Genomic DNA, 15000 nt, shown 5'->3' on the forward strand with positions numbered 1-15000 from the left:
TAGTATATAACAAACACTGTTATGCAGATGGTCATTGACTCCTTCACAGACACTTGGCTCGGATTCTTAAACAGTTTGCGTCGAGATTATTAAAAAAAAAAGGAATATCCATGTTCCAGGGATTTTGGATTGTGGTCTAATGGTGGTTACGTTTTGACTGTCAGAAATAGGTGATTTTTTGAAAACAAAAAACAAAAACAAAAAACTTTAGCTATGATTTTTTTTTTTTATCATGGATATTCCTAAACTGTTAAAAAAAACCTGCCTTGTTCATAGAGGGTAAAATATTCAGGCTCTCTTGCAGGTGAGACTTTGAGCAAGGGGGGGGGGGGCTGGTGTGTTCACTGACAAGCTGAGAACATTCTGCTATCTGTTGCAGTACATCACTTTTTTTATTTTTTTTAATTGCTTGTATTTTTTCTCTCTCAATAATTCCAGTGAGCAAAGCTATTCTATCTGAACGAGTAAACGAGCTGCGAGTGATGCTCCTGCTGTTAATTAATATCACAATAACTCTCCGGGGTTTGAATCCTCCCGCAAATGAACTGAACGAGCATAAGGTGAACAATTTTGACTACTGCATCAAGACGGACGGACCTCACTTGTGAATCGTCCAATATGTTTTGCTTCCTGAAGCTCACCCAACTTCAGTACCTGCCACATGAGAGCAATACGTCCGACATTCTACCTCTCCAGGAATGAGACCAATACCTGAATATATGATATCCAGACTTAGACATACGGTTCGGACCCATCATCATTAAGATATACAGAGAGAACTTCACACACGATAGGACAAACAGGTAAGCTCCTACACAAGTAGAAGTTCTCCCGAGTATTGAAAGTCATATAGTTGCCATGTCACACATGCTTCTGAGGAGAGGATAGTTTCACTGTACTATTATAATTAATTAATAAGGAGGTCGAATTACGTATTTTCCCCATCATTACTGCTGGGCGTTATTAAGCGCATCGTTGACTTGTCCGCCTCCAGAAGTTCGCACGGAATAATAATAACCAGACGGTGGAAGACTGCTAGGAAACAACCGAGCCTTGCGGTAATGTCGCGGGCCACGACACTGACACTCGCAGAGGACCGCTCCTCCTGTGGCCCATCTGGCCCTCTCTTCCTCCTTCACTTCGAGCTATGGTAGAACATTCGGGTGAATGCAATACATAGGCAGGGCTGTACGCGCGTGTGTGTGGGCGTGCGGGCGTGTGTTGGGCGGCGCAGTCCCGACGAGTGTCAACCAACGTACACGGCTATGAATGTTGTACTTTAAATGCTACGCGGCGGCGTCTGTGTCATCGCACCATCACACAGGTACACAAGCACCTGGACTCCTAGGGTACAAACTCTAATAAATGTAAGGCATGTATACTATGTACATTGTCAACAGCAAACGAATCACTAGTTAACTTGCTCACTATACTGTACTGAAATTCATGTTATAATAAATATGCTAATAAGGCCACATAGTAACTGATATAACAAGTTCACTGTGATTACATAAATGCTAAACGCATAAAAATAGCGATATTATAATTTTGCTGATTTCTCAACTTTAGGCAGCGGACTCTTCAGTCCAGAAACGTCGTTGATGAGACACCGTGTCGGAGCGGCACTGCGAGGCGGGTCCAGCGCGGCGCCCTAGTAGGGTCGCCACACCGAGGGGTCGTTCGGGGAGGGGCCGCCCGCGCGCGTCCCGTTACTCATGTAGCGATCGTGGGCGTGGGCGGCGTGGAGACCGTCGTCGGGGGTCATGTGGGCGGCCATCATGCTCTGGTGGGCGCCGGGCGTCGTGGCTCCGGCGGTAGACATGTCGCGGTAGCCGTCGTGGCGGGTGTAGTCGCGCTGGCCGCCGGCGTTGGCGGCGCCCGTGGCTCCGCTGTACTGGTCGGTGGTGGCCTGGCGGGGGTCCAGGAGGGCCAGCTGCCCCTGCTGCGGGTACAGGTGGGGGTACAGCAGCGACACGCTCGGCGAGAGGTAGCCCTGGGCCGTCGTGGTGGCGGTGTAGTAGCCGCTGCCCAGGTAGCCGGGGTAGCTGCCCGTCCCGCCGCCCGCAGCGCCTGCCGCGGCCGCCGCTGCTGCCGAGACGCCGCTGCCTGCGCCGCCCGTGGACGAGGAGGTCCCCGCCAGGAGTCCCCCTGCTATGGAGGGCGTGGCCGTGGTGTTGGTGGAGGTGGAGGGCGGCGTGTAGGGCGCGCACGACAGGTCCTGGCGGGGGTCGGTGGTGCCGGTGGCGGGGTGCCGCGGGTCCGGCGAGGAGTAGCGCGTCAGCATGTAGTCGTGGCGCGGCGGGGAGTGCGGAGCCTGCAGGGAGCCCAGGCCCTCGTAGTCGCCGCCGGAGCTCGGGGAGTTCTCTATCACACCTGCGAACGAAGCTGCAATTAGGGAGAATGTACACAAAGCTTCACCTGTTGATGCGGCGCAAGGGCGCGGCACGAGGCACGGCCTTGCTTCTCACGCCGCGCGTTAATTAACAAAGCGTAATTAAAACACGGCTCACGAGAGTGGCCGCCAGCCTAGATGGCATGGCCATGAAAGTCGTGTAAATGGCGAGTGTAAACGTGAACTTAATATGTGTGCGGCGGGCATGGCTAGGAAACAATATGTGGGCAGGATGTGGTTGATAACACGATGTGTGGGCGAGATGTGGTCAGAACGCACGACGTGGGCGAAATGTGGCCACAAAATGAATGCGAGCGGCCTGTGGTTGGGAAATATCGACGTGGGTGGCTTGTGGCAATCGATATCACATTTAGTTAGGAGAAAAAAAAATCCTCCTCACAACAAACATGGACCTGAGACGCGCGAGGCAATGGAGTCATCAGGTCCCCCGCCTCCGCCAACTCACACAGCACATTACATAAGTTTCAGAACATACGTAATTAAGACTAGATCTGTGAGTCGTCGGGAAACATGACTGCATATTTATCTTCCAAATACAAAATGACAATAGCTGATAAAGTTAGCCTCTGGATAAGGCAATTAAGATAAAGGAAAACTACAGTCAAAACACTTAAGTTATCCCCACACTGAGTGCTAGAAATAGCAATCCTTCAACAACTCTGATTCACTCTTAATCACAAACAAAAACACGATGACGCCGCCAGTGACGCATTGGTCCAGTGACGTCATCACGCGTGACTCCGACGAAACGCAGGAGGAAAATTGAGAATATGTGAGAAGGAAAGGGAAAAGAGATGGACAGGTGGGTGTGAATGACTAAGAGATAGATGGCGGAGGAAGAGATGTGTATAAATTACTCCCTCTCCCCCCCCCCCCACACAGACACATACAGACACACAGACACACACACGCACACATTCAAAGGGCAGCCGTGCTATATGCAACGAGACAATGTTCAAAACTTTATGACCGGATGTCTAAGAGCAGCGGGTCCCCCCCCCCAAAACAAAAAAAAACAAAAAAAAAACCTTACTTACATAAGATGATCCTTTCAAATTCTCACCCTTGCAAAACGAAGATGAATATTTAACCTGCTTGAATTTCATTTCGACAAGAAATGCAAAAAAGAGAGAGAGAGAGAGAGAGACAAGACTACATCCTGTTAAATTTCCATGCTCTTAGATTACAAAAAAAGACAAAAAAAAAAAAAAAGAAGACGAAATGTGCTCGACCGTTCTAGACAATCACAGTATTCACGTCAATCAATCACAGCGTAGCGGTTAGTGAAAAGTTGAGAATGGAAAAGCTGCAAGTTTTGCGTCGACCCGACATCAACCAGCCTCTTGTTCACCGGGGAATCCGCCGCTGAACATAGTCATCCGTCGACACTGATGACTGTGCTTGCGTCTGCTTGATGTCATTAAGCAATCTGATACATAATCGAGGATCTTAATCATTTTTTTCTTCCTCTCTCGTCGTCGAACCATCTGTACACCCGGCCGGACTAAGTGAATGTTCCCTAGTATTTTTTTTTTTTTTCCTTTTTCTTTTACGAAATCAAACGTGGTGTACAGCTGATTACACCGGATCTTGCCGAGGTAAATCTCATGCATCGGAAACTCCTTAAACCTTAATGAAACACTCCTACAACAAGAGTCCTGATAACAGTGAACGTAAAGACATATATGTATGAATTCTAGACGAAGAAAAAGGGCTGAACACAGGAAAGTACAGACTCGCTTTGTAATCGTTACAGCTAAATCCTTATTATCTTGAGCTTCAGTTCCGTAGTGGAGCAATAAAAAAAATTATTAGAAGAAATATTGAGACTTTTTTTCCCATCTCTGATTATCGTCATTGGAGTTTTATGAATAACACTTCCGAGTATTTCACTTTTCTGACTGTCTTGTATTTCCTGGATCTCAATGATTTTTTTTTCTTGCCATGCCAGCAGAAGAGAGAAAGAAAGAAAGAGTAAAGCACGAAAAATAACACTGTCTCTCTTAGTCATACAAACTCTTCACATAAAATAATTTCTGGAGATTTCAACTGGATTTACCAGATGATCCGCGACTACTGGAAGTCGATGTTTTATTTTACCCGCGAATGCGCTTTTGTCGGAAAGTCGATGTTCCATTCTATGTTCTTCCTTTCATTTTAAAACTTCTTTTTTTTCGTCTTGTTCAGTCGATAGGAGGTTTTCGTATGAATTTTCTCTCTCGCGGTCTTTCACTTCAACGTGGCCTTTTTTTTCACGGAGGTATTTGTTTTGCGTTCAGGCTCACGAACTGGGTAATATGAGGACCAATGTATCATTCCCTATCTTTCTTTCTTTCTCTTTCTCTTTCTCTTTCTTTCTCTCTCTCTCTCTCTCTCTCTCTCTCTCTCTCTCTCTCTCTCTCTCTCTCTCTCTCTCTCTCTCTCTCTCGCCCTCTCTCTTTCTCTCTGTGTGTATATATATATATATATATATATATATATATATATATATATATATATATATATATATATATATATATATATATATACATACATACAAACATACATACACCCACCCACCCACACGTATACATACACACACACACACACATACACACACACATACACACACACAACCCCCCCCCCCACATACACACACCCATACAAATCATCGCCCAATATCAAGAAACGATAAAGCCCGCCTTGTTCCCACAAGTGATGGCGGTGCTGTTGTTGTTGTTTTTCTCTCTCACTAACCCTTGCTTCATCTTTTTATTATTGGCAACATAGAGTACATCATTGTGATTACCCACATCCGTATGGGCGGACGGCATCTTAAGCGGGGCAATATGGACGAGGAGGACTGGTAGTGAGGGTGGTGGTTGTGTATGTATGTATGTATGTATGTATATACATGTATATGTATGTATACATGTATATGTATGTATAGATGTATGTATGTACACACACACACACACACACACACACACACACACACACACACACACACACACACACACACACACACACCTTAATATAAAGCCACCCTCCCCACGCCCACGCCCACGCCTCCGACCGAATGAATAATAATTCCAGAAGCAATCATTCCATCTCACAGCTATAGACACAAAGGAAAACGCATTAACCTAAATAAACAGCAACATTGAGAAAATCAAGCCCTGAAGTGCACAGAAGCATAAAACTTTTTATCATTATTATTATGACTATTATCATTACTGTTATCATTATTAATATCAATATCATTATCATCATCATCATTAAAATCATATCATCATCATCCTTATCATTATCATTATCATCATCATCATATTTGTGTCAAACGAAAATAATTCCTTTCAGATAGCAAGAAACGAAATCCTAACATCTAAAACCCTTTTCGTTCTTAATATCACCATAAATACACCCTTTTTTTAAACACAAAACTCGACATACACCCTCAACAATACACCTTCTTTTCCCCAATGTATACGATCACAAAATACACCCTTTTTTACTTGATATATACACACTATCATACATGCAGCCTTAGGGTAGAGGAATCCCGCCTTTAATAACCCACAAATACAGCGGTCTTCAAAAGGTTGAGAATCCGTGACCTTTTAGCATGAAACACTCAATCGCCCATCTGTTGACTGCTTCTATTCTTCCTAAGTCAACAAAGCTCGGTATTTCTACACTCGTTCAAAGACAATCGATGCATAAGTGAATAGAACAATTGTAATAAAAATAATGATAATAGTGATAGTAATATCAATGATGATGATGATAATAATAAAGATAATAATATAACAAAAATAATAATGATAAAAAAACAATAATAATAACAGAAAGGACAAATGTGATAAATGAGGTAAATGGATTAATGGATTTATGGATAGATTGATGCAGAGAGACTGATATTGATAGTGAGTGGGGATTATATGGATTGTGTGGCTGTTTTGGGAAGGTGGTTTAACACGTGCGCAGAGAGATGTATGTGTGTGGACTAATGGATAGCAAGCATATATATATATATGTGTATATGTGTGTATGTATGTATGTGTGCATATATATATATATTTATATATATATATATATATATATATATATATATATATATATATATATATATATATATATATATAGAGGGAGAGAGAGAGAGAGAGAGAGAGAGAGAGAGAGAGAGAGAGAAAGAGAGAGAGATAAAGAAAGAAAGCGAGAAAGAGAGAAATCGAGAAAGAAAGAAAGAAAGCGAGAGAGAGAGAAAGAGAAAGAGAGAAAGAAAGAAAGCGAGAAAAAGAGAGAAAAAAGAGAGAAGGACAGAGCGAGAGTGAAACAAGACGGCAGCACAGCGGCAGCAGCGGCGGCGGCGGCCTGTCAGGCTGGGCGCCCACGGCGTTTCGCGGGCGGCTCATTGCAAGCACAGCATGAGGGCGGCGATCACAGCCCGTCTCCGCCTTCACACATCCGGCCAATGCCTTCCTGCTTGACTCTCTATTACCGAACAAACTCTATTCGAACTGTCCCGTTGACAAATTATTCCGATGCTCTATTAGCGGCGCGCCATTCATCTTGCGGGTCAATTAAACTTCGAGCCACGTTTTTATATGCTGGTGAGTTTATGGACTGGGAGTGTGTTTGTGTACAAGCGTTAGGTATGTAGTTATGTGAATATACAAACGTGCACACACAGAGACAGATAGATAAATAGAGAGAGAGAGAGAGAGAGAGAGAGAGAGAGAGAGAGAGAGAGAGAGAGAGAGAGAGAGAGAGAGAGAGACAGACAGAGAGACAGACAGACACACACACACACACACACACAAACACACACGCACACACACACACACACACACACGCACACACACACACACGGTATACACATACATCGTGTCATATCATGCATGCATTTTTATACATCGCATAAAGGCATATATATATATAATCTATATATTCATAAATATCATGCATAAATTCCTACATATTGTTTGAGTTTGAAAGCAACGTGAAAACCTCTTAGTGTTATCATTCAGACGTGAGAAACTCCTAGTGTTATCAATCAGATGTGAGAAACTCCAAGTGTTATCATTCAGACGCGAGAAACTCCTAGTGTTATCATTCAGACGCGAGAAACTCCAAGTGTCATCATTCATACATGAGAAACTCTTATTGTCATCATTCAGACATGAGAAACTCCTAGTGTTATCATTCATACATGAGAAACTCCAAGTGTCATTATTCAGACGCGAGAAACTCCTAGTGTGATCATTCAGACATGAGAAACTCCTAGTGTTATCATTCAGACGCGAGAAACTCCAAGTGTTATCATTCAGACGCGAGAAACTCCTAGTGTTATCATTCAGACGTGAGAAACTCCAAGTGTTATCATTCAGACGCGAGAAACTCCTAGTGTTATCATTCAGACGCGAGAAACTCCTAGTGTTATCATTCAGACGTGAGAAACTCCAAGTGTTATCATTCAGACGCGAGAAACTCCAAGTGTTATCATTCAGACGCGAGAAACTCCTAGTGTTATCATTCAGACGCGAGAAACTCCTAGTGTTATCATTCAGACGCGAGAAACTCCTAGTGTTATCATTCAGACGCGAGAAACTCCTAGTGTTATCATTCAGACGCGAGAAACTCCTAGTGTTATCATTCAGACGTGAGAAACTCCAAGTGTTATCATTCAGACGTGAGAAACTCCAAGTGTTATCATTCAGACGTGAGAAACTCCTAGTGTTATCATTCAGACGCGAGAAACTCCAAGTGTTATCATTCAGACGCGAGAAACTCCTAGTGTTATCATTCAGACGTGAGAAACTCCAAGTGTTATCATTCAGACGTGAGAAACTCCAAGTGTTATCATTCAGACGCGAGAAACTCCTAGTGTTATCATTCAGACGTGAGAAACTCCTAGTGTTATCATTCAGACGTGAGAAACTCCTAGTGTTATCATTCAGACGTGAGAAACTCCTAGTGTTATCATTCAGACGCGAGAAAACTCCTAGTCCTATCATTCATACATGAGAAACTCCTAGTGTTATCATTCAGACGTGAGAAACTCCAAGTGTTATCATTCAGACGTGAGAAACTCCAAGTGTTATCATTCAGACGTGAGAAACTCCTAGTGTTATCATTCAGACGTGAGAAAACTCCTCGTGTTATCAATCAGACATGAGAAACTCCAAGTGTTATCATTCAGACGCGAGAAACTCCTAATGTTATTAGTGAGACGCGAAACAAAGCCGTTGGTTCCTCACCAGAAGACAGATGCGAGGAGTTGGACTCGAGCGTGTTGACTTGCTGGCTGATGTCGCTGCTGTAGCCGAGACCTTGCGTGGAGGAGAAGCCGCTCTGCAACGTTGAGCTGTTGCCTCCCGTGAGACTACCTGTGGGGACAGCGAGGCTCGTCAGAAGGGAGGCAGAGGAGAGGAGAACGAGGGAGAATATGTGCTTCATTTTTCTTCATCAAGGTATGTCATGAGATGCACACAGGAAAAGAAGCAACAATATTTGTTGCAAATTCAAGATGAGCAGAAAATGAGCAGGATCGAGTAAGTCCTGCCTCGTTCCGATAAAAGGAGAAATATATATTTCCAAGTTTCTTTAATGCTCACAAGAAGACTTGTGAGAAATGAAATATCGTAGTAAATTGACAAATTATGATTGGATCTCAGCATCTAAAAGAGCAATCATCAGGTATTTACGTAACCCAAACACCCTAAGCGTTTGCGTTCGGCTTTACAATGCCTCGCCAATGATCGCAGCCATTCGGACAAGTTGCCCCCGTGTTCTAAAGGTGGAACTGAAAAGAGCTGAGGTTTACCGTGAAACTAAGGAAGCCAGCCAAGAAAAAAAAAGATGCACATTCGGTAATGAAGCCCTGTCCGGAAAGACAAATATTGTAATAATCCCACAAAGCGCCAAGCTGAGGATAATACTACCCTGTGGAAGACACGGGTGCACTGCAGCACCCTCCCCCTCCCTCTACCCCTTACCCCCTTAACCCCCCTACCCCCTCCGCCCTCTTGCAGTGTCTGTTTGCAAGCTGGCCGAACACCGAACGCACTCTCCAGCCATCGCAACGATAAGACTCCCAGCAAGCAGATAGCGTACTTGGAGACGTCTGCTTGTCCGAGGAACACACGCGCGACTGCCTGCCTTAACCCCGAGAACCCATGCATAAAAAAACAACAACAACAACAAAACGTGTGCCTGCATCGTAACTTATAAATGACCCAGAGTAGCGAGGAGCAGTCTCGTATCTTGCATTTGCGTTTGAGTCATTGCAGGAGTCTCGTATCTTGCATTTGCAGAGTACACGTACCAAATTTCCCCCGAGTTCCATGACGGGCGGTACGGCGCTGATCCTTATCTAAACGCCTAGTGAACGCTGCTTGAGGTTTAGGGGTAATAAAACTCTTAACTGCTCCTGTAATGCAGCCCCACAATGACGACACAAATCACAGGCATTCCATTTATATCGCTAAATATAAAACAGATAATTCATGACTATATCATAAGCTGAATTTTCCGCCATAAACTTTCCTAAGTGACTCAGACCCCCACCCCCCTACACTCTCCCCCCGCCCCCCGCCCGCCCCCCCTTCCACCTGGCGCTTTTAAGTTCGGAAAATGCTACTAACAAGTACTTATGGCTATCATGATCCACGGAGAATTAATGGAAGGCTGCGGTGGGGTGTCTTCAACTTGAATAATCTTAACGTGAGATCACAGAGTAAGTGAGTTTGCGAGAGTTGGCTTTTAGTTTCTTATATAATCCCTGTTTTTTTTGTTTTTTTTTAATAGGCCTCTTGAAGGAAGTCATAGCCTCATTTTCCTATAGATAAAGGTCCTCTAAAAGGGCCTCAATAGAGTGAGATAATCAATCCCTATCACATTTTGTTAGCATGATTGTGTTACACAGAGATGTATCACGGTTAGCGAGAGCAATACAGCGACCTAGACAAGATCACATTTCATTCCATACGAAACGAATTCATGAGAAAACTTATGCAATTTGGTGAATGAAATCCTTTGCAGATGAATGGAATCACGTGACTTGTAGAGAAAAAACCTTACCTGGTATGTAAGAGGAGTAGTGGGTACCGCTGTAACTGGTCCAGTGACTGTCTGCCGTGCCCAGCCCCATCGACTGTGTAGGGTCTGCAAGGAAAAATGCAACTTAACTGAGGATTCAAGGATGCAGGAAAAAGAACAGCGGCGTTAGCGCATGTCATAAGTTTCTTGTAATCTGTATGGGGTAAATGGGGTAATGATAATAATAATAAACATTACAATTTCGTCAAAAAGGAAGTTCCACATATTACCTCGGGATTTTACGATAATATCATCCCTAGTTTTTAAGGGGCAATAATTTGTTCCCAAATTTAGGAAACCGTATTATATGCCTTCGTAATGATAATAATATTGCGAACCCCACGCTCATCATCCCATTCAGCCACCTGTTCAAAAGGGATGAGACACAGTCGAAGTTCACTATTAGTGCGGCAGAAGACAGCGACAGCGCCGACGTTTAAGGAACACGTGTTTATGAACTAGAAATCACAAGACGTTTAGAGAACACGTGCATATAAACTAGAAAGCTTCGACGTTTAGAAAAAGAAAAAACGCGTGTATATAGTCTCGAGAACGCAGGTGTATTCATTTCGTCTTTGCCACAGGAAGCCATGGCCATAGGTACTTCACCTTTCTACGATATTGAAACAAGTCAAGCGGAATGATTACAGAGCTCTCGCCACGGCCTCCGTCCCATAACTCGCACGCACACACCCCCATATTCTCTCGGAAATTAATTGTGTTAGCCCTGCCTTTATTCTTCAGAAAACGGGAATTTCACACCGCGACGAGCACACAAAAAATGGCGTATGGTGCACCAGCGACCACGAAGCACGTCGGTCTAGCGGCAAGATGGACACATCATTCCGCCCGGCTTGCTGAGTGCATCGCTGCCTCGCGCACCTACCTGACACACACGCTAATTATCAATTACGACATCAGTAACGCTACGGGAAATTAAACGCTATCATTTTTTTATTATTTTTTTTATTATTATTCTCCCCAGCTCCCGGACTTGCTCCAATTAGACTCCGGAAGAATTAATATCGAAGGCGATAAAACTTTGGTTATTTTTTTTTTGTTGTTGTCGTGTAAACTATATTTATACGAGAGAAAATTAAGCAAAGCGTCTACCGGTAGCTGTCGAGTATGACCATAGTAACACGACTACCGCAAATGCCGGAACACTTTGTCACTTTTTTCGAGTAGATTTTCGACGACATATAGTGCGGAAGTATAAACGTTAATTGACGACGGAACTTGCGCATGCAGACCTGTCTTTATTCTTCTGTTTATGGTGGCCATTTTGAAAAGATGGCTTACCAAAGGGCAGATATACACGGTTATTTCTACGTAGGCCTACATGAAAAGTAATTAAAAATGTCATGCAAGGAAATGATAACATGACCCAATAAGATTAAGAACACAAAAAAGAAAAGTTTCACCTAGCAACAGGATCTAAAACCTAATCGTAAAAGTAAAAAACAAAATATACAACAGTAAGACCTAAAAAATAAGAGCAACAGACAAAAGAATCGCCACACGATATCGATAATCTTAACGGACGATCTGATTTAGATTTTGAAAAAAAGTTATTAAAAAAAAAATATATATATATACGGTGTACGAAAGGATGAAAGGGCAATCTTTCCTGCAAGAGGCCTGGAGGGAAGAAGCCTTGCAATGAAAAGGCATGAGCCGTGGCTGATTACGTGAGTGGAGGTGACATGTTGCTAATGACGATACCTCCCCCCTCCCCCTTCCCCTTCTCCTCCCCCTCACCCCCCCCCCTATCCTTCCACCTCGGCCACAGGGTAACCGCCGAAGCTGTCTGACCGTCTGTCTGTCTGTCTGTCTGTCACGTGACGTGCGAGGAACACAGATAATTACGTCATAATGGCTGGTAATGCTTATCACAATTCGGATAATGGCGCCGCGCTCTACAGCAAGCTCGAGCTCCTTGGTCGCTCCAACGGTCGGCGAAGGAAGCAACTGCATAATGGATCGAAGGAAGAGGAGGAGGAGGAGGTGGATGGGGTGGTGGTGGAGGAGGAGGAGGAGGTGGAGGAGGAGGTGGATGGGGTGGTGGAGGTGGAGGAGGAGGAGGAGGAGGAGGAGGAGGAGGAGGAGGAGGAGGAGGAGGAGGAGGAGGAGGAGGAGGAGGAGGAGGAGGAGGAGGAGGAGGAGGGGAGGAGGAGGAAAAGAGAAAAGAGGACGCGGCGAAGGGGGAGTATGAAGTGGAAGAGGATAAGGAAAAGGAGGAGGAAGAGAAGGAAGAAAAGGAGGGAGAGGAAGAAGAAGAAGAAGAGAGAACACGGCGAAGAGGAAGTATGAAGTGGAAGAGGGTAAGGAAAAAGAGGAGGAAGAGGAGGTGCATCAAAATTTCAACCGAGGCTTTGTCAGCATTAGGTCACACGGCTGTACGAGCGGCCCTTTCTCCTTTTCTTAATCTTCAAAGATCTTAAACATCCACCTCTCACAAGCACCATCAATTCTCTCTAAAGAAAGAAAGGTTTGGGGAAAGTGTAATAAAGACAAAAAAATGCAATATATTTTTTTCCTTTTGGCTCACTGTACTCTTATTTCAAGTAGAATACCTATTAATTTCTTAACCTGTCCGTAATACTTCGAGCTTGAATCCGCCCCTTCCGTGATGGCCCAAGAAACTATACATTAAAAGGAGCTTTGGAAACTGCACGCTATTATATCAGCCTTTCATTACTGGCGAATTATTGGGGGAACGTAAAGATGCGATAAGAACAAAGAAGACCTTAATGGCGAAGGAGAACGGGGAGGTGGAAGACATGGAAGAAGAGAAACACACGTAAATGCGAGTTGAAATAAGTTACTAACACGATTTGCGTTTAATGTTAAAAGAGGTTATAGACATATATATAAAAAAAAATCAGGGGTTATATATTCTTTGATCTACTTTCCGTGTTTATACTCGCAATTAGCAATTAGGTTGCAAACAACTTGTTAGTGTGTACGATCCCATTTGCAATGAGATCGAAAACAGAAATTGCTTTGAAATGACAGGTAGTACGGCCAGTTTGACTCTTGCTAATGAGTGCTCCGAAAGTGCATTCCTTGAGAGACGAACAAAGTGTGTTTCATCCTCCTAGAAATGAGGTAATTTCTGACTGCTGGCTTCCGCACTGGGCATAAGGGCAATCTTAGAAATTACAGTAACATCAAGCGGAGTCACATTATCTGTGTGGAGTTCCAGTGGAGTACGGACTCATGACTTGGATACTGTACTGAGAAAGTTTTTTCTTTTTTTTAATTTATTTATATGATCCTTAAAATAGAGGCAAGAAAGGGGCCGTGTGGGAAGGAATAGCTGCTGTCACTAGACGTGTGTGTAGAGAGAAAAAGAAAGAAAGAAAAGAAAAAAAAATATGATACATAGATAAGTCAATTCCTACGAAAACACATTCTAAAATAATCCAACCAAAAATACAAAGATTGAAAAACACACCCTCTAAAACAACAAATCCAGGAAAACATCTAGAAAAAAAAAACTAAAACTAAAAAAAGAAAGAAAAAAAAAAAAACGCAAATGATTACGAAAAAACACACAAGAAATTCATCAAGTAAGGAAACCCAGGGATCGAAGCAACATGAACCAGGCCTACCTAATTCCGGATACGTACTACATACAACAATATGATCGGGACCGCGATAAGATACATAATTACAACGTCTCTCTGAGATACGTAACTATTATCTCTGAGTTCGGACAGCAGGGTGAAAGAACGCTGTTGCGAACGGACAGAAGCGCCGAATACGAAAACGTTTAAGGAACAGATTGGCAGATTATGGCAGAGGGAGAGAGGGAGAGGGAGGGAGAGATGGGGGGGAGGGAGGGAAGGAGGGAGAGATGGGGGGGAGGGAAGGAGGGAGGGAGGGAGGAGGGGGAGGGAGAGAGGGGGAGGGAGGGGAGAGGGAGGGAGAGAGGGGGGGGAAGGAGGGAGGGGGGGGAGAAGAGAGGGGGGGGGGAAGGAGGGAAGGAGGGAGGGGGAGATATAGAGAGGGAGGGAGGGAGAAGGAGAGGGAGGGAGGGAGGGAGAGATGGGGGGGTGAGAGAGAGAGAGAGAGAGAGAGAGAGAGAGAGAGAGAGAGAGAGAGAGAGAGAGAAAGAGGGAGACAGAGGGAAAGAGGGAGAAAGAGAGAGCGAAAGAGAAAGCGAGAGAGAGAGAGATGGAGAGACAGAGAGAGAGAGAAAGAGAGAGAGAGAAAGAGACCGAACGAGAAGGAGAGAAAGAAATGGAGAGAGAGAGAGAGAGAAAGAGAGAGAAAGAGAGAGGGGGAAAGGAAGGGGGATAAGGGTAGCTGTTTGTCTGTCCCTACGTCTTCCCCACGGTCACGCTCGCCCGCCATCAAGTAATCGTTCTCCCCGTAATTACCGCTGCATTAAACACTTCAGCGATGGATGGCGGACCAATTTACACACGCTTCCACGGAGGTATATTAAAAAAAAGAAAAAAAGTAAAAAAAAAACAAGGCGCCTCTTCTTTGTTTTGCAT

General features: G+C 44.2%; 1 protein-coding gene across 6 annotated transcripts in view; it reads right to left on the minus strand.

Annotated features, from left to right (window-relative positions):
* Window positions 1-15000, minus strand: part of LOC122250011 (uncharacterized) — a 199324-nt gene that overhangs the window by 426 nt on the left and 183898 nt on the right. For 3 of the 6 annotated variants that reach the window (XM_086537566.1, XM_086537564.1, XM_086537562.1), the window contains 3 exons: window positions 10475-10558; window positions 8653-8781; window positions 1-2373 (listed from right to left, as the gene is read on the minus strand). The exon at window positions 1-2373 is cut by the window's left edge and continues 426 nt beyond it. In XM_086537566.1, coding sequence (XP_086393692.1) covers window positions 1652-2373; window positions 8653-8781; window positions 10475-10558 — 935 coding nt within the window. In that variant the 3' untranslated portion in view covers window positions 1-1651. Of the gene's footprint in view, window positions 2386-8652; window positions 8782-10474; window positions 10559-15000 lie in introns of all 6 variants that reach the window. The other 3 variants (XM_086537565.1, XM_086537563.1, XM_086537561.1) reach the window with 1 other exon arrangement.

The sequence above is a fragment of the Penaeus japonicus genome, unplaced genomic scaffold (genome assembly GCF_977035675.1).
Source record: "Penaeus japonicus unplaced genomic scaffold, GWHDUDI00000001_assembly GWHDUDI00000006, whole genome shotgun sequence".
Lineage (NCBI taxonomy): Eukaryota > Metazoa > Arthropoda > Malacostraca > Decapoda > Penaeidae > Penaeus > Penaeus japonicus.